We start from the raw sequence: 27,872 nt of genomic DNA, 5'->3' as shown, positions 1-27,872 counted from the left end.
GAGAAAGAAGCACAATTTATTTAATTAAAATCAAAATGTGTTAAGTACTAAGTTCGCACTGGGCATAATTAACAATTTTCAAACACTTAAATAGACAATCATATACATAACATCTATTTAAGTCTCAGTAACATTATATTGCATTCCAGAAATCTGTCATTCCCCCTCCACCCCGCACATCTCCCTCCACACACAAATATTACATGAGTTAATTCAGGTTATATACTTTAAATTAAGTTGACACAATGTACTTGTGAATAACAAAACATGTTCAGAATGGAAACATTATTTGAAAACACAGAAAATGTGCAAATTAGTGACAACTTATATCCAAAACTTTATTATACTAAATCTTTCTTGTCTATTCTGAATCACCTAACATGCTGTCAGTATTATGTTAAAAAGTTTTTAAAAGACATAGATGGTTATAAACATATTTCTAGCAGTTCTTATTGTATTTCAAAATAACTGTAAAATCAATGTACTTGGCTTTGGTTTACTGACTGTTTTCCAATAATTTTTTAATCCAGGAAAGAAGAATATCCAGTTCACTGATGGCTTTGTAGATTCCTTTGTTTCCAATCTGCAGATAAAGTACAGATACAAGAGAATAAATTTTTCATATTTTAAAAAACAAAGTTTTTTAATATAAGGATTTAGAATTCTTACCCTATAAAATATTCTTTTCATCCTGGTAATGGATTTCATCTCTCTAGCTGATGAAGCACAGGAAATCTAAGAAATCAACAGTAATTACAGATAATATTGTTGAAGAGGCATTAATGATACTCTTTCATTCATTCAACAAATATTTATAGAGCAGGTATTATGTGCTGAGCACTAGATATGCACTGGCAAAATAAATAATGCATGATCTTTTTCCTCACAGAGCTTAAAGTTTCATGGGAAAGCAGATAACAAATAAAACAAAAATAAAAATTTACAAATTACAATTAAAGCTGTGTTAGCAACTCTGGAAGCTCTATGACAGGGATATATAGGAACCACCTACCTTCAACTGGGTGGTCAAGGAGGGCTCTTTTGAAAAATGACATTTGTATTAGCCCATTTTCACACTGCTATAAAGAACTACCCGAGACTGGGTAATTTATAAAGAAAAGAGGTTTAATTGACTCACAGTTCTGCATGGCTAGGGAGGCCTCAGGAAACTTACAATCACGGCAGAAGGTGAAGGGAAACCAAGGCACATCTTACATGGCAGCAGGAGAGCAAGCAGAGGGGGAAGTGCCACACTTTTAAACCATCAGATTTCGTGAGAATTCATTTACTGTCATGAGAACAGCACAGGAGAAACCTCCCCCATGATCCAATCGCCTCCCATCAGGTCCCTCCCTCCACATTTGGGGAATCACAATTCAAGATGAGATTTGGGTGGGGACACACAGCCAAACCATATCAACATTTAAGTTGAGATATCAAAAATGGGAAGGCACAGGCTATATGAGAAACTGAGGAAAGGAGAGAGGAAGGTGGGGAGGAGATACAAGAGAGTAACTCAGACAGAGGAAAATATGCTCCTCCAAGGCAAGAGAAAGCTCAGTGCTTTCCAGAAACTGAAAGAAAGAAAGAAAGAAAGCATGGCTGGAGCAATTAAGCAAGAGAAATGTGGGAAGCATGAAAGACATGAGAATGACAAGAAAAAAAATTTACCTTTTAAAAAATCACTCTGCCTGTCATGTACAAAGCACAGAACAATGTTCAGTGTAGACTACAAGGAGAAGGCACCCAGGACATTAATATTACTTTCTAAATGAGGAGAAGCAGCAGGCTAGTATCTTGAGCAGCTGGCTTGTAGGCTGGCTGGCCAGGGGAAACTACCAGTCCGCTTTGAGCAAGTGAATTCTCAAACCCTATCTGAGCACAGGAATCACCTGGGCATCAAACAGGAGAAAGTTAATATCGTACTCTATTCTCCCACAAATTTCTATAGGACTAATAAAAGAAAAGAAAGGAACGAAAACGTGAAAATGCCTAATTTATCTACTTAGTTTTTACTCATAAAACTTTTAGCACTGGAATAGACCAAGGAGATTGAATAGGCCGATTGTTTGCACTTTGCAGAAAGGGAGACCAAGGCCCAGGTAGTTAAGTCACTCACCTAACGTCCCACAGGAAGTCCTATGCTCGTGACAAAATACTGTCACTATCTAACAGTTAAAGGTAAGAGTTAAAACTCGTGAAACGGAAGTGGGTAAATGATAACATTTAGTCTCTAAATGTCCTCTCGACAAAAGAATGTCATATCAATAAAGATAACACTTCGTTCAAACACATGAAATGAAAGTGGCTAAATGATAACATCTATAAAAAGAATGAAACATGGCTGAGGTCAACCAACAGGTCTCTTCAGGGGTGTTCATGGTGGTGACGGTTTTATGGCTCTGCTCAAATGGGGATGCTACCTTCAGGTCAGACCCTGCATAGGAGGGAAGAGACTCTTCCTGTGAAAGGGACTTTCATGATTAGGCACAGCAGAGTGCTGTGATCAAGGGGCTGCAGACACAGACTGCTCAGCTTAAGGTACAGGATTCATGAAACACAGGGTTAGACCTCACTGTGATAGGAGCCCTGACTTCAGAATGCTCTCTAGGTGTATTTCATGTTACATTTGCACCAAACTATACAACATGGGATTCTTTCTCTGGGATGAGTGGAATGTTCTAATCTGTCATTAGTGTGTCTGTGAATGCTCAGTAAAACTTCATCCTAATATTTAATGCATAGAATCCTTTTTAAAAGTAGTTCCTCCCGTTTCTAAAATCCTCATGTTTCTAAAATCATGTGTTAGGATTTAAAGATTTTTTTTTTTTTTTTTTTTTTTTTTTTGAGGCAGAGTCTTGCTCTGTCTCCCAGGCTGGAGTGCAGTGGCGCAATCTTGGCTCACTGCAAACTCCGCCCCCCGGGTTCATGCCATTCCTCTGCCTCAGTCTCCTGAGTAGCTGGGAATACGGGCGCCTGCCACCACACCCGGCTGATTTTTTGTATTTTTAGTAGAGACGGGGTTTCACCGTGTTAGCCAGGACAGTCTCGATCCCCTGACCTCGTTATCTGCCCGCCTCGGCCTCCCAAAGTGCTGGGATTACAGGCGTGAGCCACCGCGACTGGCCAGGATTTAAAGATTTAACATTGAAGGTGAGAGACCAAAGAACCAACCACATTCTGGACACTACAGAAGTTAAGTAAAACTAAGGCATTCCTGTCAACTGTGTCTTCTGCCCAGGGAACGTGGATGTGCCATGCATCCCACAGCAGGTGGGAAGCGCCAGAGAGGTTTTGTCCCTCACTCACACCAAAGGCACATGCTACTCTAGGAAGAGTAACGAGAGTCAAAAAGGAGGAAAACACTGTTCAATTAAAAAAAAACAAAAAACCTAACAGTGCCAGTGTTGCCACTACACTCTGGTTGAAGGGATACTTCCTGGTGCCTTGAGCACTGTTTACTATGAGTGACCCCTAGTAAAGATCTGACCTACAGAGTTCTCATTTTCTTTATACTGTTGTAAATGTGTCCACAGGTCCAGCAGGATAGCAGATTTTACTGCCATAATTCAGATTGCTTTGCTTGGAAAGAGGAATTTATTAAAAGAATGATTTTCTTTTCTTTATATTTTTGAGTCTAGTTGCAGTGGCTGAAATTAGAATGTGTGATAAAAGGGTCAGCAGTTTTATCATAAGAATGGCTGAACGATTTGCCAAACTCAACAGAAGCTGATATGATCTAGACCAGAGGCAATTTATTGGCAGGGCTAGAATAACTAGAAATCAGCTCAGAGAAAAATTTGAGATAATCATGTCATAGGAAACATTCATTCTTTATTAAGTCAACATATATTTATCACATACTTACTGTATGCTAAGCATACAGCAATGCCCCTGCCACATAGCACTGATTTACAGTTGCCAATGAATGATTTACAGATGAACAATGCAGGATAACGTTAGGTGCACTGAACCCCCCCACCAATGAAGTTAAAAACCTGCATAAAACATTAGACTCCCCCCAAATTAAACTACTAATAGCCTACAGTTGACTGGAAGCCTTATTGATAACATGATTAATCAATTAACACATATTTTGTGAGATAGATAAATAGATGGATAGATAGACTGTATTTTTATAATGAAATAAGCTGTAGAAAAGACAATTAACTAAGAAAATCATAAGGAAGAGAAAATATATTTACTAGTCATTAAGTGGAAGTGGATCATCATAAATGCCTTCATCCTTGCCATCTTCATGTTCAGCAAACTAAGGAGGAGGCAGAGGAGGAGTTGGTCTTGCTATCTCAGGGATGGCAGAAGCAAAAGAGGTGGAGGAAGTGCAAGGGGAGGCAGGAGAGGCAGGCACTTGGTGTAACTTTAAAGAAATACATAGTAATTTCTGTCTGACTTTTTCATTCCTCTAAAAATATTTCTATACAGTACTAACCCTTCTTCCACCATTTGCTTTAGTTTCAGTCTTTGTATCATAGAAAAGTTCATGTCATAAAAGAAGTTAAAACCACTCTTGAATAATTGGAACCCTTCTGCCAATTGTCTAATGTCAATTTGTTTTCTGGCATTGCTTCTTCTATGTCTTCTTCTTCATCGTCTGGCACTAGCTCAGAAACACTCATCTCCATCAAGTCACCTTCTGCTAATTCCTATGGTGCAGTGTCTACTAGCTCTTGAATTTCTCCAAGATCCATACCTTGAGATCTTCAACCCGCCCCTGCCCCCACCATCTTTTTTGCCATCTCCACAATCTACTTTGTGATTTCTTTGATTAGTTCTGTTGTAAATTCTATGAAGTTATGTACAACATCTCAACACAATTTTCTCCAGCAGGAATTTATTGTTTCAGGCTTGATGACTTTCATGTTTTTTCTATAACAATGATAGCATCTTCAATAGTGTAATCTAAACTTTGATGATGTTCCCTCCATTGGTGTTCTCTTCTATAATGTTGACAATCCTTTTTGTAGAATACCACATGTAATGTTCCTAAAAGGTCCTTATGACCCCTTGATCTAGAGGCTGAATTAGAGATGTTGTATATGTGGGCAAGTAGATTACTTCAGTGCCTTCTCTGTTGAATTCATGGGGTTCTGTGTGGCCAGGAGCATTGCCCAATATCCAAAAAAAACTTTAAAAGGCAGTTGCTTACTGGCAAGGTACTTCCTGACTTCAGGAACAAAGCACCGATGGAACCAATCCATAAAAAAATGTTCTCATTGTCTGGGCCTTCATGTTCTACAATGGAAAGACTGGCAGCTGGTGTTTATCTCTTCCCTTCAAGGCTCAGAGGTTAGCAGCTTTATAAATAAGGGCAGTCCTGATCATAAACCTGACTGCATTTGCACAAAACAGTAAAGTTAGCCTATTCCTTCCTGCCTTAAAATCCTGGTGGTCACTTCTTTACTGATAAATGACTATAGCATTGTTTTCCAGAATAGGGCACTTCCATCTACATCAAAAACCTGTTCAGGCAGATATCCTTCCTTCCCAGTGATTGTTTTAATGGCATCTGGGAACTTGTCTGCTGCCTCTTGGTTGGTAGAAATTGTTTCTCTTGTTATCTTGACAGCTTTTTAAGCCAAATGTCTTTCTAAAATTTTCAAACCATCCTTTGAGGGCATTAAATTCTACAGCTGTAGATCCTTCATCTTTCTTTTGCTTTAAATTGTCATATAATGACTTCACTTTTTCTTGAATCGTATCAGGGTCTATAGATGTGCCTTTCTTTTAGCAGTCCTACAACCACATGAAAGCCGCATTTTCAATAGGAGATTTTTAAAAAGTTGTTTCTGGAAAAGTGCAAGGTTTTCACACCTGCTGGTGTAGCTGTAGCGGGGGGATTCAGAAATTTCCTTTTCTTTTTTCACAGTGGTCTTTATCCTGGATTTGTCAGGCAACCTCAGCTGCAGACCTCACTCTGTGGTACATATCAAGCAATTCAACTTTTTCTTGTAACGTCATGACTTTTCTCTACTTCTTGGGAGCACTTCCAGCATCACCAGTGGCACTTTGTGTGGCACCCATGGTATTATTCCAGATTTATGATATTGCACAAAACACAGTGAAAAATACACAACAGACCACTTTTTACTGCGATGGGCAATTTACTGTAGCGACAAACTGCTCACATGAAGATAATTAACATTACACAGCATTTTAAGTGGATATTCACAGCACTTGAGCTCACTACAATAGCAACAGGAGGTGGCTACAGAATTATTATAGTAGTACAGCATTACCACAAGTAACTTTGTGCAGCTAATTATCTTCATGTGAGCAGTTTGTCTCCACAGTAAATTGCACACATTGGTAATGTGCAATTTACATGCAATTTGCACACATTGATTGGTAGAAGCAGTTTCTACCAACCAAAAGGCAGCAGACAAGTTCCCAGTCGCCAGATGCTTTAATATTGTATCTTTACCTTTGTTTACAAACCAAATGGCTCCATGTATGGTCTGTAAGTGTTTGTGTGTATGGGTTTTGATACATTTTAACTCTTTATAATAGATTTGTGGATACTTCGTGGTAGCAAATGATAAAATAGACTAGTAAATACATATATTTTATGCATTAATGACATATATTTTTCTTAATTTTTTCCATATTTCTAGGCTACACATTTCATCTGCAAGTTTGTCAAATTGTTACAAATCTCCAAAAAATTGTCTAATGTATTTATTGGAAAAAAGAAACCACACGTAAGTTGACTTATGCAGTTCAAACCTATTTATTGAAAAAAAAAAACACACATATGAGTTGACCTATGCAGTTCAAACCTATATTTAATGTATAAAAGTACCCCGCATGAAAATCACCCCAGGGTACACTTGATGCCTCACAGTCTGCCAAGAGACAGAGTGGTGCACAATTACAATTCTATATGACAAATACTGTGATTAAAGCAAAAACATGACTGCTCCAGGAGACAGAGGAGAGGCAACCCCTGAAGGCTTCCAGAAGAAAAAAAGTGACTTGTGTCTTGAAAGATGAGTGGAAAAAGCAGGAAGAAGAGATGACTAGGCAGGGAAGCAAGGTGTTCAAAGGCTGGAGAGCGCAGAGACAATTTAAACACCCTTCAGGTCTCAGCTGAAAACCTCAGATTAAATCCAAGTTATGGCCCCCAACCTCCACCTCTGCTGCAGCACATCCTCCTATGTGCTCTCTTTGCAGCACCAATCACAACTTGAGACTAGCCAAGATGGGCAGAAAGCATTTTCTTTCTTTCTTTTTTTCTTGAGATGGAGTTTCACTCTTGTTGCCCAGGCTGGAGTGCAGTGGCGCAATCTCAGCTCACTGTAACCTCCATCTCCTGGGTTCAAGCAATACTCCTGCCTCAGCCTCCCAAGTAGCTGGGATTACAGGCACCCACCACCACGCCTGGCTAATTTTGTATTTTAGTAAAGACGGAGGTTCACCATGTTGGCCAGGCTGGTCTCAAACTCCTGACCTCAAGTGATCCACCCACCTCTGCCTCCCAAAGTCCTGGGATTACAGCCACCATGCCCAGCCAGCATTTTCAATGAGCTCTATGAAGACAGAAATATTGTCTGCCAATTTTCATTGAGTCCCCTGCATCTGGAATAGTGTTCAGCAAATACTAAATAATAAACGTTTGCTGAATAAATCAATCAACAAATAAAATGCAAGCATCGACTTACCACCTCAGGGTCCACAAGCCTACTTGTTTCTTAAAAATTTGAAGCGTGGCCTAGACATTAGTGACCCTCATAACTTTGTCTAAAACAATCAGATAAACAAGCAGTACAATCCTTAGTTTTTTCCAATTTCCTTATGTGTTCAAAAAATCATACAAATTTGTATTGCGTATGATGGCTAAAGCAAAAATGGAAAACCTCTACTGATTGTTGGGGTAATCAGACCCAACACCGGGTCGTGGGGGCAATGAAGTCCAGTGGAGTCGAAGGAATGAGAAAAGACAGTTTGAGAGAGAAAGTGAGTCCGGGGGGGCCAACACGAGTATAGAGGCTGCAAAGGCCCTGAGCTCTGGAAGCCCAGACTATTTATTGGTGATCAAACAAAGAAACAGGCGGTGAGAATGTGGGGTTGAAAGGGAGCGTTGCATTAAGCACATGATTTACAGCTGGGACGGTTTAGCATATGCTCTGCTACTTGAGATAATGGAGAGCAGGTTCTTTTAACTCAAGATACAATCGATCCTGGGAGAGCAAGGAGCTAGCAAGTCTAGACACATTCCAGAGGCCACGAGGGGTTTTATGCCATGATCCCTGGATGCTATCCAAGCCCCGACAGGTTTTATGCCCTAGGCTTAGATTATGGTACGTCAGGGTAGCCTTCCACCCTTTTGCACAGAGCTTGGTGTTCCAAAGACCACGAGGGGTTTTAGACTCTGGACCCCGGACATGTTCGAAGACTCTTTCACATTATGTCAGACATGCAAGCCCCTGCCTCAGCTTCTCGCAACACTCAGCTTTTCTCCCAACACCAATAATTTGAGGAAAGGAGATAGTGGGTTATCAGTGGACAGCTACATGTATCACGGTTCCTCAGAGAATTAACTGCCCAGGCTGCATTCTCACAGAGAATGGCCTCAAATCCTCTCTCGACAAAAAGGATTTTATTAGATTATACTCTATCATGTTATAAATATACAGCCAGAGGGTAAGTGAAAAACCATACATAAGACCTTCATTTTTATAGACCTCAATATACAACTTCAGACTGGATCATAACCACTCTTCTTGTTGTTTTTTGTTTTTTTAGTTGACCTTAATGGCTAAGATGGTTTCTACTCTGACCACAGCCTTGGTTTCTTGAAAGCTTTTCTTCTCCAAAATACAAATGATAGATAAGAGTGACAGATAAGAGATTCGACTAAAGACTAAACTTAAGAGATTCGACTAAAGATTAAACTTAATTTTATTGTTTTACTGCAGATACAGACTCTTAAGCAAATCTTATTCACTGACTTTTTGCACAGTTGTTCACATGGGGTCCTACAGATATTATCTGAAATGCTTTTAAAGCCATAGTTGAGAAAATTATGCCAGTGTAATGTTCAAAAAATAGATTAAATAAATAAATACCAGTTTGGCAAAAAAAAGCACAAGCACTAGGACACCAACACAAAACTATTGACACCAGAAAGATTTATAGGAAACTTTGAAAGAAAATAACAAAATTGGCATAATTTGAAGAAAGCAGGATTATATTTACAAGCAAGTTTTCATCAAAGGAGAAAAGAGTGACTAAATTATTAGCCAAGTGTCTCTCTGCGAAACCAAATTCATAATCAGACATTTAATTTTAATAAAAAGACAAATATCCAACAACTCAGTAGATATTGAACAGAAAAGTTTACAAAGCATCATTATCCAATTTCTATATTCTCTATAACTACAAAGATCATCTGATATAGATAAGCTAGCTTACCGAGAATAATCTTAAACGCTTGTAAGACATTTCTTCATGTTCCAACCATAGAAAAAAATTAGAAAGAGTTTTTTAATACTTTAAATACAAATAGATACTATAGTAGGATAACGTTAGTGCAGGTTTTTACATTTTTCAGTGTTATTATCATTCATCAGAATTAGTTCACACAATTTAGCATGTGAATTAAATTCCTAACTCAGCAATAGAGCTGCACCCCATAATTTTTTATTGAGACATAATAGATGTAAATATGTTCAGGGTACATGTGACATTTTGATGCATTCATATAATGTGTTATGATTAAATCAGAGTAACTTCCTCCCACTGTATTTTTGAGCCTCTCTTCATCTTGCCACACCCCTACCTCTCCCAGCCTCTGCTCACACTCAGTCTATTCACTGTCTTCATGAGATCCACTTTATTAGCTCCCACAAATGGGTGAGAACAGGAAATAGTTGTCTTTCTATGCCTGGCTTACTTCACTTAACATGAAAACCTCTGTTCCATCCATGTTGCTGCAAATGACAGAATTTCATTTTTTTCATTATACCACATTTTCTTTATCCATTCATCCATTGATGAGCACTTAGATTGATTTCATATGTTTGCTACTGTGGATAGTGCTGAATAAACATTTGAGTGCAGGTTATCTCTTCAAGAAATTGATTTCCTTTCTTTAGGATATATATCCAGCAGTGAGATTGCTGGATCACATGGTAGTTATACTTTCAGTTTTTTGAGGAGCTTCCATACTGTTTTCCATAGCGATTATACCCACTATATAGTTTACATTCCCACCAACAGTGTGCCAGGGTTCCCCTTTCTCTACCTCCTTCCCAGCATCACTACTGCCTTTTAAGTTACAGCCATTCTAACGGGGTTGAGATGGTATCTCATTGTGGTTTTGATTTGCATTTCTCTGATTAGTGATATTGAGTATTTTGATAGGCCTGTTGGCCATTCGTATGTCTATTCAGATCTTTTTCCCATTTTTAAATCAGATTATTTGCTTTTTGCTATTGAGTTCTTTGAGTTCCTCAAATATTCTGATTAGTCCCTTGTCAGATGGATAGTTGCAAATATTTTTTCCCATTCTGTATGTTGCCTTCTTACTTTGTCGATTGTTTCCTTTGCTATGCAGAAGATTTTTAGCTTTACGTAATCCCATTTGTCTATTTTTTTCTTTGGTTGTCTGTACTTTTGAGGACTTACTCAAAAAAAAAATCTCTGCCCAGACCAATGTCCTGAAGTATTTCCCCAAGTTTTCTTCCAATAGTTTCATAGTGCTAGGTCTTATATTGGGCTCCAATCCATTTTGATTTTATTTTTCTATACTGTGAGAGATAGGAGTTTAGTTTCATTTTTCTGCATATGGTTATCCAGTTTTCCCTGCATCATTTATTGAAGAGACTGTTCTTTCCCCCAATGCATATTCTTGGCACCTTTGTCAAAATATGAGTTGGCTGTTAATATATGGATTTATTTCTGGGTTATCTATTCTTTTCTATTGGTCTATGTTTTTTGTTTTTAATGCCAGTACCATGTTCTTCTGGTTACTATAGCTTTATAGTATGTTTTGAAGTCAGGTAGTGTGATGCTTCCAGCTTTGTTCTTTTTGCTCAGTATTGCTTTGGCTTTTGGGGGCGTCTTTTGTGGTTCTGTGGTTCCATGTAAATTTTAGCATGTTTTTCTGTTTCTCTGAAGAATGCTAGAAGTATCTTGATAGAAATTGCATTTAATCTGTAGATAGCTTTGGGTAGTATTGATATTTTAACAGTGTTATTTATTTCAATGAAGGAACATGGAATATCCATGTTTTCTGTGTGTGTCCTCTTCAATTTCATTGTTTTATACACAATTTCATCAATGTTTTATAGTTTTTCTTATAGAGATCCTTCACTTCCTTGGTTAAATTTATTCCTAGGTATCTTATATTTTTGTAGCTATTGTAAATGGGATTGCTTTTTTATTTCTTTTTTATATTGTTCTCTGTTTGCATGCATAAATGCTATTGATTTTTGTAAATTGATTTTGTATCCTGCAACTTTACAGAATTTTTTTATCAGTTCTAACAGTTTAGGTAGAGTCTTTAGGATATTTTGAATATAAGACCATGTCATCTGTGAAAAAGCATAATTTAACTTCTTCCTTTTCAAATTCAATGCCCTTTATTTCCTTCTCTTGACTATTTGCTGTGGCTAGGACTTCCAGTATTATGTTGAATAAAAGTGGTGAAAGTGGTCAAACTTGTCCTGTTCCAGATGATAGAGGAAAGGCTTTCAATTTTTCCCCATTCAGTATGATGTTAGCTCCTCATATATGGCCTTTATTGTTCTGAGGTATGTCCCTTCTATATCTAGTCTGTTAAGGGTTTTTATCATAAAGGGATGTAAATTTTATTGAATACTTTTTCAATATCTATTGAAATGATCATATGGGTTTTTTTCTTGGTTCTTTTCATGTATCACATTTATTGATTTGCACATGTTGAGCCATCCTTGCATCCCTGGGATGCATCCCACCTGATCTGGTGAATGATCTTTTAAATGTGTTGTTGAATTTGGTTTGCTAATATTTTTGTGAGGATTTTTGTGTTTGTTTTCATTAGAAACATGGGCCTGTAGTTTTCTCTTTTTTGTTGTGTCCTTGTCTGATTTATATCAAGGTACAACTGGACCCACAGAATGAGTTTGGAAATATGCTCTTCTCTTCAATTTTTTAAGAGTTTGGGTAGAATTGGAATTAATTCTTTTTAAAATGTTTGGTAGAACTCAGACTGAATCCATTAGGTCCTGAGTTTTCTTTAATACAAGACTTTTGTTACAGCTTCAATCTTGTTACTCATTATTGGTTTGTTCAGGTTTTCTTTCTTCATGGTTTAATCTTGATAGGTTGCATGTTGTCTAGTAATTTATCCATTTCTTCTAAGTTTTCCAATTTGTTAACATATAATTGCCCATAATATTCTGTAATTCTGTAATAGTTATTTGTATTTCTGTGGTATCAGTTGTTATGTCTCTTTTTTCATCTCTGATTTTATTTTGTGTTTTCTCTTTTTTTCTTAGCTAAATGTCCACTGTTTATCTTTTCAAAAAAAACAGTTTTTTATTTTATTGCACTTTCCTATTGTTTTTGTAGGCTCAATTTCATTTGTTTCTGTTCTGACATTTATTAGTTATTTCCTTTTACTAAATTTGGTTTGTTCTTACTTTCCCACTTCCTTCAGATACATTATTAGGTTGTTTATTTGAAGTCTTTCTACTTTTTTGAGGTAGGCATTTACTGCTATAAACTTCCCTCTTAGGACTGCTTTTGCTGTATCCCATAGGTTTTCGTATATTGTGTTTCCACTTTTATTTATTTAAAGACATTTTTAAATTTCCATCTTAATATATTTATTGACCCATCGATTGCTCAGGAGCATATTATTTAATTTCCGTATGTTTTCGTAGTTTCCAAGATTCCTCTTGTTGTTTATTTCTGTTTTATTCCATTGTGGTCAGAAAAGATACTTGACATAATTATGACTTCTTGAATGTGCTGACACTTGTTTGGTAGCCTAAAATATGGTCTTTCTGGAGAATGTTCCATGTACTGATGAAAAGAATGTGTATTCTGTAGCAGTTGGGTGAATTATTCTGTGAGTGTCACATAGATCCATTTGGTCTAATGTGTAGTTTAACTTTTTCTGTCTAAATGATCTGTCCATTACTAAGAGTGGAGTGTTGAAGTCCTCTGCTATTATTGTATTGCAGTCTAGCTCTCCCTTTAGATCTATTAATGCTTGCTTTATATACTTGGGTGCTCTTATGTTGCATGCATAGATATTTATAATTGTTATATCCTCTAGCTGAATTAACCTCTTTATCATTATATAGTGACTTTCTATCCTCTTTTTACGGACTTTGGCTTGTAGTCTATCTGATAAAAGGATAGCTAGTCCTGCTCATTTTTTGGTTTCCATTTGCATGGAATATCTTTTATCCATTCCTTAACTTTCAGTCTATGTGAGCCTTTATAGGTGAAGCAAGTTTCTTATAGGTGGCATATTGTTCGGTCTTGTTTCTTTATCCATTCAGCCACTTTGCCATTTAATTAGAAAATTTAGTCCACTTACATGCAATGTTATCACTGATAGGTAAAAACTTACTACTGACATTTTGTTACTTGCTTTCTGGGGTTTTTGTTTTGTTTTGTTTTTTTAACTCCTCTCTTCCTTTCTACTGTCTTCTTCTGTGGTTATTTTCTTTGGCAGTGTGTTTTATTTTGTTGCTTTTAATTTTTAGTGCATTTATTATAGTTTTTGCTTTGTGGTTACCACGAGGCTTACAAAAAACCTCTTATAAATATAACGAGTTATTTCAAACAGATGACAACTAATATTTGATCAAAATAAAAAGGGACTAGACACAAACCAAGGAAATACTTTTAAAAACTATACTTTAACTCCATCCCCCAACACACACACATTTTGACTTTTTGTTGAGGCAGGTATAGGTATCCTACCCAGGAACTCAAGATGATGGGGAAGCTGATTGTCCACCTCAATCCCACGTTTTCCAGCGTAGTAATTGTGAGTTGGGAGAAAATTTTCCCTATGCTTGGTGCCTGGCAGATTGGGGGAGGGGCATTGTGGATGTAAAATTCCAGTTCTATTACTATCTGCCCAAAATTTTTTCACTTCTCTGAGGCCTCAGGAACTGTCTTATCCTCATATATTACCATTCTGTGATATTGCTACTGATAATCACAGTGCTGGGTATTTGTTTTTGGTTTTCAGGATGCAGAAGAAGGGATCGTGAAGCCAGCTTGCTTTTTCTCCATTATTTTTCATGCCTCACAATTTTGACAGAGAAATTATATATCATTAACCAAGAAATGAATTTGTCAGCAAAACAATTCAATAACATAATTAGGAAATACCTTTACCAAAAGTAAAACCAATTATTCATAATTTATTTATCTTTTTTTCTGGAGACAGAATCTCCCTCTGTTGCTGAGGCTGGAAAGCAGTGGTGCAATCTTGGCACACTGCAATCTCAGCCTCCTGGGTTCAAGTAATTCTTGTGCCTCAGCCTCCTGAGTAGCTGGGATTATAGGCATGCACCCCACATCCAGATAATTTTTTATTTTTATTTTTAGTAGAGACAGAGTTTCACTATGTTGGTCAGGCTGCTCTCAAACTTCTGGCCTCAAGTGATCTGCCCACCTCGGCCTCCCAAAGTGCTGGGATTACAGGCATGAGCCATCACGCTCAGCCTATTTATCTTTAAATTAAACTACTGCTGGCTAGGCGTGGTAGCTCACGCCTGTAATCCCAGCACTTTGGGAGGCTAAGGTGGAAGGATCACAAGGCCAGAAGATCGAGACCATCCTGGCCAACATGGTGAAACCCCCATCTCTACTAAAATACAAAAAATTATCCAGGCATGGTGGCAGGCACTTGTAGTCCCAACTACACAGGAGGCTGAGGCAGGGGAATCGCTTGAACCCAGGAGGTGGAGTTTGCAGTGAGCCAAGATTGCACCACTGCATTCCAGCCTGACAACACAGCAAGACTCCGTCTCATAAAAAAAAAATAAGCTACTACTATAAATTATACACATTATACAAGATAATACTAATATTAAGCACTAAAAAAGTATTTGATTACTTAAGAGAACCACTCCTTTGTAAATTGTTGAGAAAATGTAATTGGAATAAAAATTAATGCTCTGTGCATGAAAAGCAATAAGGGAAGCACTAACAATTTTGCAAAACTACTACATGCTAGGTACTTAATTCTCCCAACAACCTTAAGATGAGGCTACTGTTATTGAAGACATAGGTTTTAGACTTTGCAGTTGACGAAAGAATAAGACAGGATTGGTCTCACTCTTGCTTTATCAGTTCAACCAATTGCAATTTTTACAATTTTAAATTACAGGGATGAATAATTGGTAATATTTTACAAGTTGATAAGATAGTTGCAATTGATGATACAAGTTACTTATTAAACAGCCTACAAAAAATGGAAACACAATATTCTGTTTGCCGATTTTTGCCAGACTTGAAAATTAATTACATGCAACCAACATGAAGAAATGTGTCTCTCTAAATACCAATTACTGTTCAGGCTCTCAAAATGTTAATTAAAGTAGACGATGAAATCTTAAAAACTAACAGAAATTATTTTCATTTCTATTTTGATCACTAGCAATTAGGTAAATTATTTTATGAATCCAATAAGGTGACTGCTAAATTCTCTTTCAAGTCTGAGAGTATTTGAGTCTATAAGAATCTCTAAAATGTCTTCTTACATACACAATTTTCCAAATATTATGGCTAGAAGGGAGTATAAACATAAAGAAGTTTACATGATACATAACTTATTTTTTGAACAATTATACTATCTGAATTACCCAAATCAAACTAATTGGAAAATACATTTTATTAGGTGCTGCAAAATGCTTAGAATGTTACCAGAAACAATGAAAGGATGTCCAAATACAGTGGTAATGGGAATTCCAGTCCTTGGAGTCTATCATGATAATTTGTCATGGTGTTTTATCTTAAGAGTGGCTCAAGGAAACGGACTTGCAAGGAAGTCCAAAAGGCAGGTACCTTAGAAAAATCAGATAAGTTTCACAAAAATAAGAAATAATTTCAGTTCATGGATAATGGAACAGAGAAAATGACAACAAAATTAATAATTCATTGGTCATTATGAGAGAAAATCAAAAAACCAACCCCTTATGTTGAAAGCTAGCAAATAAAGAAAGATAATTAAGTATTTAACCTCGCTTTCTTATATGATAAGTTCCTCAGAACATCCAAATAGAAGTAGATTCTATTTATTGAATTATCCCAGCTTATGAGTAAAGAAGATAGAATAGAATTTAAAAATTATTATTTTGTGGTGCCTTATGAATTAACGGATCTAGACAATAATTGTCGGTGGTTGTTATCATTGTAAAAATAAAGATCATATATCATGTGACCCAATGAAAGTAGACAGTGCTACCTATAAACTGTTCTAGCTAAAACATCAAGCTAAATCTGATCAAGTCTATATAATTGTTAATTTATGGTAAATAAAGAGGAGAATATATTAAATGACATTATGAAAATGCAGTCAGAAAATACAGGCTATGAGAAACTCTGTAAGACAAATGGCCAAATGTCCTGAACAAATAAATTTCAAAAAGGAGGAAGAGGAGAAGGAAAAGAAGAAAGGAAGGTGAAATCATAGGCAATATGGTATAGTTTACAGGAATGTGGTGCTTCAATGAGGGGCAAAATCAGCACTAGACTAAGCAGTACTTTGGCCCTGCCTAACAAAGCTTAAAAAACAAGATCTGAAAAGATCAGACTGGTTGCAAGTAATTTAACTGTGTCCCAGAAGAAAACTCAAGAATATTTATAGGAATATAAAAATGTCTAAGATCCAACAAGGTAAAATTCATAATATTTGACATTTGATCAAAATTACCAGCCATGCAAAGATGCTGTAAAATATGACCCATAACGGGGGAAAAATCAATCAATTCAAACCAACCCAGAGTGGAAACAAATGTTACAATTAATCGATAAGGATATTTTAAAAGTTTCTATAACTCTATTCCATATGTTCTAGAAGTTAAGTAGAGCAATGGAAAATATTAAAAAGACTCAATTCAAACTTCTAGAGATAAAAACTACAATGTATGAGGTGAAAAATATTCTGAATGGGACTAACAGATAGGCACTACAAAAGAAACGATTAGAGATCTTGAAGATATAGCAATAGAAAGTATTCACAATGAAACACAGAAAAAAACTGGGAAAAAAACAACCTGCAGAATCAGTGAGCTGTGGGACAACTACAAATGGGCTAATATATGTGTAATTAGCATTCTGAGGGGAGAAGAGACAGGAGATACAGAAAAAATTTTTTGAATAAATAATAGCTGAACAATTTCAAATTTGATGAAAACCACATACTCACAAATACAAGATTCCCAATCAACTACAAGCACAAGGAACAGGAAGAAAACTACACCAATTCACATCATAATCAAATTGCTTAAAACAAGTAATAATGAGAAAAATGAAAGGCATGAATACGTTATGAGTAAACGGATGGAAAAAGATATAGCACACTAACATTAATCAAAAGAAAGCTGGAGTGATTCTATTAGCATCAAAAAAGAAGTGGATTTCAGGACAAAGAACACTATTAGGGACAATAAGTGTAATTTTATAATGATAAATGTGTCAATTCATCAAAAGAATATAACAACCATAATCATTTATGTACCTAACAACAGAACTTCAAAATACATGAAGCAAAATCTGATAGAACTTCAAGAAGAAACAGAAGTTCACAATTAATGTCAGAGATACCAATAATTGATAAAATAAATAGAAAAAAGCGAAAAAGCAAAAACCTGTCACAACTAAAACTAATTGAAATGTATAAAATACTCAGCCCAACAATGGCAGAATACATATTCTTTTCAAATATACATAGAACATTTACCAAAATAGACCAAATTCTGGGTTATGAAACATGGATCAGCAAATATAAAGGGATTCAAGTCATACAAAGTGTGGTCTCTGGCCAAAATGATATCAAATTAGCAATCAAAATTAGAAAAGTATCTAGAAAAATTCCCACATACAGAAACTAAATAACACTCTTCTAAGTAATCCATATATAAAAGAAAAATCAACAGGGAAATTAGCAAGTAATTTAAAGCAAATAAATGTGAAAGCACAACATAGCAAAGATTGTGAAATTTAAAGAAGTACTTAGAGGGAAATTTATAGTTCTAAACTCCTATAATAAAAAGTTAGAAAATTCCAAATTAATAATCTCAGCTTCCACCTAAAGAAAAAAAAATTTCAAGTTAATGACCCAAGTTTCTATCTTAAGAAACTAGAAGGAGCAGACTAAATATAAATCTAATAGAAGAAAATGAATAATAATGTTCAGAAGAAAAATCACTGAAATAAAAAACAGAAAAGTAATAAAGAAAAATCAATGAAACTAAAAACTAGTTCTTTGAGAAAAAAATAAAATTGATGAATTTTTAGCCAGACACGTGAGAAAGAAAAAAATAAAGACAAAAATTACCAATATCAGGAATAAGAGAAGTGACATCATCCTGTACTATGCAGATATTAAAAGCATATTAAGGAAATATCATGAAAAATTATCTGGCTATAAATTTGGTGAATTCGATGAGATGAATAAAATCATTGAAAGACACAAACTACCAAGGTTCCTTCAAAAAGAAATAGATAATCTGAATAAATAACCTTGCATCTACTAAAAAATAGAATACATAGTTTAAAATCTTCCCACAAAGAAAACTCTAAGCAAAAATGGCTTCACTGGTAAATCTTGCCAAACATTTAAGAAAAAAAAATAAGTCTATACTAACACTTTCCGAAAATTTAAAAAATAAACCCTTTTCAACTTTATGAGGCCAGGATTATGCTAGTATCAAAGTGACACAGATATTACAAGAAAACTGTAGACTAACATCTCACATATGTAGATGCAAAATTTTTAAGCAAAGTTTTAGCAAATTAAATCTAGTGACGTATGAAAGAAATAATATATTATTGCCAAGTAGAGTCCATCCCAGAAATGCAAGATTGGTTTAACTTTGAAAATCATGTAATTCATTGTTTCAATTGTGCAAAAATAAAAAATCATACAATCCTGTCAATGTGTTAAAAAGGCATTGATCTAAATGTGATATTTAAAATTAGGAAACTTCTAAATGTAAAATTTTTCATGACCTTTGTGTTAAATAAAGATTTCTTCAATATGACACCAAAACATGGTCCACTAAAGAAAAAACTATTATGTTGTACTTCATAAAATGTAAAATCTCTCCAAAAGACACTAAGATAATGAGAAGCTGTCATAGATATCTGATAAAATATTTACAAATTATATCTCTGATAAAGGACTTGTATCAAGAATATATTGTAAAACACACTCACATACTCAAAACTCAACAATAAGAAACCAATCGACCCAATTTTAAAAAGGAGGGCACACTATTTGAACAGCCATTTTATCAAAGAAGCTATTGTGTGGTAAATAATCAAAAGATGCTCAACATCATTAGTTATTGTGGAAATGCAGATTGAAAACACAATGCCATACCACTACTCTTCAGCTACACTGGCTAACATTTTAAACACTGATCTTATCAAGTGAGAGCAAAAAAAAAAATGAGCACTTTGAACTCTCATACATTACTGCTAGAAATGTAGAATGATAAAAAAACCACTGTGGGAAACAGTTTGGCAGTTTCTTACAAAGTTAAACATATAACTAATCTGTGATCAAAACTTTCCACTCCTAGGTATTTATCCAAGAGAAATAAAAATATTTCTCCAGAGACTTATGCATGAATATTCATAGCAGCTGGGAGAGGAGGAAGCAAATGCCCATCAATAGGTGAATAAAGAAATTGTGGCATATCATTACAATGGGAGGCTACTTGACAATGAAAAAGAAACACATTATGGATACTTGCAAAAATATGAACGAATCTCAAAATAATTATGGGTGAATCGCTAGGTGAAAAGAGCCAGACCAAAAAAAAAAGAGTATAACACATATAATAGTACAATTTACATTAAAGTGATGGATATGTTTATTATCTTCATTGTGGTGTTGGTTTCACAAGTGTATACATATGTTAAAACCTTCAAATTATACACTTTAGATTTGCTCAGTTAATTGTACATCAATTAGAAGTCTAGACACTGGCTCACACCTGTAATCCCAGCACTTTGAGAGACCAAGGCAGATGTATTACTTTAGGTCAGGAGTTCGAGACCAGCTTCGCCAACATGGTAAAACCTCATCTTTACTAAAAATACAAAAATTAGCCAAGTGTGGTGGTACCCGCCTGTAGTCCCAGCTACTTGGAAGGCTGAGGCACGAGAAACATTTGAACCCGGGAGGTGGAGGTCTCAGTGAGCCAAGGTGGTGCCACTGCACTCCAGCCTGGGTGACAGAGTGAGACTCTGTCTCAAAAAAAAAAAAATTATATGTCAATTATACCTCAATAAATCTATAAATAGATACATCAGTACATTTTAAACATACACAAAATATATACAAAGAGCTACGTGCTATGGTTGTAATTACACTTTTGCATGGGACTCCTCAAACTTTTAGCAGGTCTGTTAACCCTCCTGCAAGCTTTCTACTGTGTTCTCAGTAAATGGCACCAGCACCCACACAACCGGCCCCCAAGTAGAAATCTTGGGGTCATCTTGGGCTCTCCTCTCTCCCTCAGGCTCTCCTCACTCTTGCCTATGACATTGGTGTGCCACCACTTCGGCACATTATTGCAAGTCTCATCTCACGGTTTCCTCTGTCTTGAGCCCCACCTCTACATACATCCCTATACAGTCACCAGAGAGTTCTTTCTAAAACATCATGTATTTGATCATGCCATGCCTTTCAATGGCTTTCCCTTATCCTCAGGATAAAATCCAAACTCCTTAGCCAGTCTCACCAGGCCCTCCTTTACCTGACCCTACTAATATCCCCTGGCTAAAATCTGACCAGCCTACCTTCTCTTAACGGTCCACAAGCCCCTTTACACCCATACTCAATTACTTGCAGCTTCCTGAATGTGGCATGTTGTTTCATACCACCAAACCTTTATTCAGGCTTCTTCCCCTGCCATTCCCCTGGAAATTAAGCTCAAGCATCATCTCCTTTAATAACAGTCTTTTGAGTTTCCCCCCACATGTACCCCTATCCCTGCGGCAGATAGAATTAACTACTTCTTCCTTTGGGTTTCACAGTGACTTCTTCAAACAGAAAACTTTAAGCACTCACATATTTTGCATTTTATGATTCATGGAATTTTTTGTTTACTTTTCCCATCCAAAAAGAGTTTAGAGAGCCTGGACCAAATCACACTTGCCTTTTTTGCCCCAGCACCTAACACAGTGGCCAGCAAATATAGAATTAGGCCAAACTGCTGTAAGACAGTTTGCCAAAAGTCAATTCACTACCTGCGATGGTTAATATTGAGTGTCAACTTGATTGGATTGAAATGATGCAAAGTATTGTTCCTGGGTGTGTCTGTGAGGGTGTTGCCAAAGGAGATTAACATCTGAGTCAGTGGACTGGAAAAGACAGATCCACCCTCAATCTGGGTGGGCACCATCTAATCAGTTGCCAGTGCGGCCAGAATAAAAGCAGGCAGAAGAACGTGAAAAGACTAGACTGGGTTAGCCTTCCAGCCTACATCTTTCTCCCATACTGGATGCTTTCTGCCCTCAAACATCAGACTCCAAGTTCTTCAGCTTTGGGACTCGGACTGGCTTCCTTGCTCCTCAGCTTGCAAATGGCCTATTATGAGACCTTACGTTGTGATTGTGTGAGTCAGTACTCCTATAATAAACTCCCCTTTATATATACATCTACCCTATTAGTTCTGTCCTTCTAGAGAACCCTGACTAATACACTACCCAACCAATTTACAAAATGTACTTCTTTTAACCCATTAGTTTTAGTTATTTCAATTTTTATTTTGTCTTTATAATACCATTGCAGGGTAAGTTCAGTTTTCCTCTGTCTGAATTCCCTTCTTATTCACGAGAAGAATGTATTCATAAGAAGAAATCATTCATTGACTAGTTATAAGCAGAATCATCCTGTACCATTGAGCAAGGCATGCCTCACACATGAATACCCCACTTAAGAGTGCTGTATTCATTGTACCTTGCTCCTGCAAGGCTATATCCCTTTTTCTGCTTTGTGCAAAGGTACTCTATAAGCTAAGAGTGGCCCTGGTCATAAATAATATATTATTAAAGAATTCTTAAATATTTATGGCAGGACTGCTAGCTGTAGGCCAAAATTTATTTTCTCTTCTTCCGAGCCGTAAGCTAAACTACATTTCCCATGATTCCTTGCAGTTACTTGTGGCCATGTGATGAGTTGTTGCAATGGAATGTGAGCAGAGTGAATGTGTGATTTGGGGAACAAGACCTCTAAGAAGCTGACACGTCTTCTGACTAGTCTCATCCCTCTTCCACTGACCCAAAGCAGAAAGCTTAGGAGATGAGAGAGCTGCAATATGGAACGAGTCTGGACCCTTGATTCATAATGTGGAGAAATGCGTCACCATCTAAAAAACCTAGACTTTTACGTTGGTGAGAAATAAAGTTTTAAAATGTGAAGCCACCAAAATTGGAGGAGTACTTCTTACAATTAGCAGTTAGCATCCCTCTAACACCAAAATCGGTACATATACTCAAATGTGCTCTGGACTATGGAGAATTTTTTTTTCTTTTTTGAGACAGAGTCTTGCTCTGTCTTCCAGGTTGGAGTACAGTGGTGCGATCTTGGCTCACTGCAACTTCCACCTCCTGGGTTCAAGAGATTCTCCTGTCTCAGCCTCCCAAGTAGCTGGGACTACAGGCACGTGCCACTGCGCCCGGCTAATTTTTGTATTTTTTCTTGAGATGGGGTTTTGCCATGTTGGTCAGGTTGGTCTCAAACTCCTGACCTCAGGTGATCCACCCATCTCGGCCTCCCAAAGTGCTGGGATTAAAAGCGTAAGCTACCGTACCTGGCCAATTTCTTATATATTCTCCCTTGTATACAAATATATTAATCTTAAATATAGTCATAAGAATTCTGCATGCTCAAAAACATTCCGATCTTAGGATTTTTATGCCCTCAAGTCTCCCCTCTCCCTGCTACTTGGTCTTTATTTCCAAAAGTAGGAATTAGGAACAGAAACAAACACAACAGTCCTCAACACGAAAGCTGCTTTCTCATGAAGACAAAACAAAGCCAGTCAACTAAAACTAAATAAATAAAAGAAAAACCTAACTCAACAGCTTGGTCATTGACAGATTCATCATTTGGCAATTGTTCTGGAGCAGGCACATGGACAGTTTTTTAAGTATATTAAAGGAAAAGAGGAATGGGGTGGGAGGAAAAAGAAAGGAATGAAGGAAGGAAAAGGAAGGAAAGCACGTGGTCTCAGCCATTTGACGAATATCCATCAAGTGCAAATCCATACCCTCAAAATGTGGCAATTACTTATTTCATCACCTTTATCAAATAGTAATGAGTGACACAATGTTGCCTATGAACAGGAATAAAAAAGAATAAATGGAAAGGAGGTGGATAGGACCAGTTGCTCACCATGAGCATTTTATTTTTATGTCTGAATTTTGAACTATCTAAAACCTAGAAATGTTCAATAGTGGGCTGGTGATATGAATGTCAAAAGAGTTATACTGTTATCTGCGGCCAGTAATCACAAAGTTCCATGCAAATGAACTGCAAGTGAAATAGATATTGATCATCTCTAGCTGACAGCATGTGATCCAGTATCTAATTCCGGGTTATACCAGAGTTCATCTTTAAGTTTTTCTTTCTGGTGATACAAAACAACACCCACCAAGGATAACTCAAATATAATCCAGGTTATATTCCAAGGTAATAAGATTTGGTAATATAGTACATAAGTATTCCATCATTGGAATTGCAATATTTCCCCAACCCAAATACTCCTATTAAACCTACCAGGGAAGGCTACTTTAAATTTAAAGGAATAATTTAGTACTTGGCTCTTGATATGTGAAAATTTTCACCTAATTCAGCATGTAATCAGCAAATCAAACCACAGTCATATCCTATCTGGTAAAGTATAACTATCTGAAAAAAAGTTACCAACACAAATTAAAATGTCTTTGCAACTTTAGCAGAGTAAGCATCTTTTAATAACTCTGGTATCCATTAAAAATTGTCAACAGAAATAAAACAGGTACACTGGTAAGAGCATGTGAAAATCCCATGCCCAAAGAGCTGTAGTAATCCTTACTATTACCTTTAATGTATTAAGATACAAAATACATAATTATTGGATTCTTCAAATGATTTAAAGCAATTGATATCATATGTTTTGCTTTTTTAAAATTATTCCCAAGGTTTGGGGCGGGGAGAACTTTCAGAAGAACACAAACCAATGTTTTATTGTTGGCATAATTTCAAATATTAAGTGCACACATTAAGCAAGTAGGCTGTGTGCCAAAATTCTGTGTAAATCAGCTGTTCAGAACACAGACAGCATTTAACTCTGCAGCAGCACTACCAATGCAGCATTCATTGCTCAATCAACCCCTCAAAATCCTATTTAGCCTATAGCATCATACTAACCTAAGCATTATCCCAGAGTACCACGTCCAGGAAACAGAATGGGCCATTTCCTCCTGTCTCCCCATCATGGAAGAAGCCTTGGATCAGTTTTAAAATATGTCAAGGTTCTGCAGAAAACTTTCTAAAGCTCAGAGCCTGCAGAACGGAAGGCCCCCTCTTACAGTCCCCCCTTTCAAGAAGGGATTTGACCACCTGTGACTTGATCACTACTGCTCTGAACCCCCAGGGCTTTGTTTTACTTATTTTTCCCACAACAACCTCAATAGTATGGACGGCAGGGGAAATACAGCTAGTATAATTAGTTTCAATAGGTTGACCATGTATACATTGATTACATTTAGTGTCCATTTTTATTAAGAAAATATCATATTTAAATTAATGTTGTTTACTTCATGTTTTATAACTTCTGTCTGCTAAGCCCTCTCCCAACCACTAATTCAGAGCTTCATAGAGTAGATGCTCAGTTAATTTGTATTAAACAGACAGATACCAGCTTCTGTTGCCAAAAATATAAAATTACGTTTGGCTGAAAGATTAGACACCAGGCCAGTTACATTTTTCCCTAAATCAATGTCTGCAGTCTTTCTAACGCTCAGGCCAATCCTGACGCTTTATGTTTCACAGGGGAGCTTGCTTTACCCCAGGGCATAAACTTCACAGCTTGTAAGACAACTGATGCTCACACTGATGGGCTTGAGGTGGGAGGAGGGAAGGGAAAGCTCGGAGTTACGTGCTCCCTGGCGAGATTGATGAGATGATGTGTTCGTATTTGGCCACAGGAGGGAGCCAGACCCTTTGGTAAGCAGCAACAACCAACCAGAGCGGCGCCGCACTGTCCCACCCACTTTAGGAAAACTTCCCCAGAAACAAACCAAGAAAAACCAGAGTTCCTAGACAGATCTAGGTTTCCTAAGCTTTTCATCTAGAATATTGTTCGTTTTAGGTTATAACTGTCGCTATATGTTGTCTAGCTATTTGGGTCAACAAAACCAAATTAGTAGTGAAAACCTGACATGGATTTGGGGGTTCCGGGGAACCAGACACTCTATACTGTGTCAGGCAAGGATTTAACAATGCAACTTAAACTTAAGAGACTATTTATAGTTACAGATGTACTTTCTTCATAAGGTAGTCTTATAGGTTAAGCATAGAACAAAATTCCAGGCACCGGAACTGGCCCAGAGAATTCTCCCTGTGTTTTGCAAAGAGGTATCAGTTTGTAATTTCTTTTTATCAGTGTTGTGATTTTAATAAAATATGAGAGTTTATGAAAAACCATGCAGTCCAAACCTAAGTAAGGATATAACAAACACAAACTAACCAAAGAAATAGAGAACTTAACTTTGTCGGGGTTTTTTTTTTTTTTTTTTTTTTTTTTGCTTGTTTTTTTCTTTTGAACCTAGTTGATCTACTCACACTCATAAAATGCCTCATGTACTCTGGGCTGAAATTTGGGTTAAGGAGCACTTTAGTTGACCACAAGAAAAAGACATCTTAACTCTTAAAAAATAAACACTCCCCTCTAATGGCCTAGTGTTTAAGTCTCAGTGACCATGATGCCCAGGACGGAGAGCTCCTTTCCAACTGGCTTCCCAAGGATTGCAATAAGGCTCCCCACCCAACCTTTGTACCATCTGCAAGCTACAACTGCAGGAGTCCGGAGAAGGCATGCTTGGACCCCAACTAAGGGCACAGAAAAGCTTCAATATTCCCCACAGAGGCAACTCAACTAACATCACACAGATTCTGGCTCAGTGTTTTTGTTTTGTTTTGTTTTGTTTTGTTTTCTGCACTGGTCTTTATTACTGTGGAAGTTTTCATAGAAATGTGATCACTTTTACCTTCTTAATTAATTCTGCACTGCTTGCTATGACAGTGACCATACTGAGGCATCAAATAATTTAGGTACCAAAGAAGGCATCTCTATCCCTTTTTAAGGTTTTTACTGAGATTATGCCTTAAAAGGGGCACAACTATTTTTTAAAAAAGATAAGTAAATAAGAAAAAGGGCATCAGTTAGTTATTATTATTATGGGAAAGAAGGAAGGAAGGAGAGAAAGAAAGAAAAGGAAGTAAAGAAAGAATGAAGGAAGGAAAAGAAAGAAAGGGAGGGAGGGTGGAGGAAGAGAAAGGGGAGGGGGAGGGAGGGAGAGGGAAAGAAGGGAGGGAGGGAGGGAGGAAGGGAAGAAGGGAGAGAGGGAGGGAGGGAGGAAAGGAGAGAGGGAGACTTAGAATAGTGTTTGGCACAAAGTTGGTACTCAAGAAATATTAAATGGATGAATGAATTACTTGGGAACACATAATGAGAGAATGATTTTAAAGTATTTATTTGAAAACCATTTCATGTTACTTTAGCTCTCTTCAGTGTGTTTTATGAGCCATTCTTTAAGAAATAATAAATAGCAGCATTCTGAGTAATGTACAGTTATTTGATGCTGTTTCCCTGGTGATGACCTCTCCATTTGGAATACAAGCCAACAATTACAAAGTTCGCTTTACTCACCCTTTGGTGTGTAGACAGATTCTTACATGCTGGCTTCTAAATAGGTTTCTAGGATCAAATGCACAGTATTTGTTGTGTATACTTACACAGTGGCTCAATTTCTGCCTAAGGCTATGAAAGTCCTCCACAAAGCGTATTTTATTGCAACCTTGCAATTGCAGTTGACCAAAAACGTCTTCCATGAAGAAAGACAGAAGCTGTTCTTGAAATTGGCAGTTTTTCTAAAAACAAGATACAAGAAGTTGCATATGGTAAATTATGAATCTTTTTTTAATGTCCCCCTGATCATTACTTAATTACTCTGTGAAAAAAATTTAAATGCAGGGGGAAATAAACATCAAATAAGTGGAAATGTAAAAAAGAAGAAGACTTTCTGACTTACCATAAATTGCTTTTTTGTTTTCTTTTTTAATAATCGTATATTTTTTATGCGGTCTTCCTACAATAAAACAAAGAGAAATAAGTTGTATCCAAGATTGTAAATGTCCTTGAGGTCATGATTTTAAACAGAGCCTAATACTTACTGGAATCGTTGCTTTGAGCCATGCTGCTTTGATATAGAGAGCGTCAACAGCTTGGGACAGTGTTCCCCTTGGGTAACAACTTTTGGTGAAGGAAGATTGCCTGTGCTTGGCAATGGCAAGAGACAGAGTGACTAATAGCAACCCACACCTCAAAATGAAATTCACCAGCATTTCCCTTCACCCCACTCAGCGTGTGTCACTCACAGCGGCCCAAGAGATACTA

The 27,872-nt window shown here is 36.8% G+C and overlaps 1 protein-coding gene across 1 annotated transcript; it reads right to left on the bottom strand.

Annotated features, from left to right (window-relative positions):
- IL26 (interleukin 26) lies at nt 1-27,872 on the bottom strand. Its single transcript, XM_003259775.4, has 5 exons — nt 27,650-27,872; nt 27,508-27,564; nt 27,212-27,346; nt 670-735; nt 1-583 (listed from the first exon to the last, which is right to left on the bottom strand). The coding sequence occupies exons 1-5, from the start codon at nt 27,818-27,820 to the stop codon at nt 497-499; spliced, it is 516 nt and encodes a 171-aa protein (XP_003259823.1). The 5' UTR covers nt 27,821-27,872; the 3' UTR covers nt 1-496.

Source organism: Nomascus leucogenys, chromosome 10 (genome assembly GCF_006542625.1).
Source record: "Nomascus leucogenys isolate Asia chromosome 10, Asia_NLE_v1, whole genome shotgun sequence".
Lineage (NCBI taxonomy): Eukaryota > Metazoa > Chordata > Mammalia > Primates > Hylobatidae > Nomascus > Nomascus leucogenys.
This window is presented reverse-complemented; position numbering and strand designations above follow the sequence as displayed.

Coding starts and splice junctions, on each gene's coding strand:
- IL26 (XM_003259775.4), bottom strand. CDS start 27,820: ATGCTGGTGAATTTCATTTTGAGGTGTGGGTTGCTATTAGTCACTCTG. Junction 27,347..27,507: donor AAACAAAAAAGCAATTTATG/GTAAGTCAGAAA, acceptor TCTTGTTTTTAG/AAAAACTGCCAATTTCAAGA. Junction 736..27,211: donor GGCAGAAATTGAGCCACTGT/GTAAGTATACAC, acceptor TTGATTTCTTAG/ATTTCCTGTGCTTCATCAGC.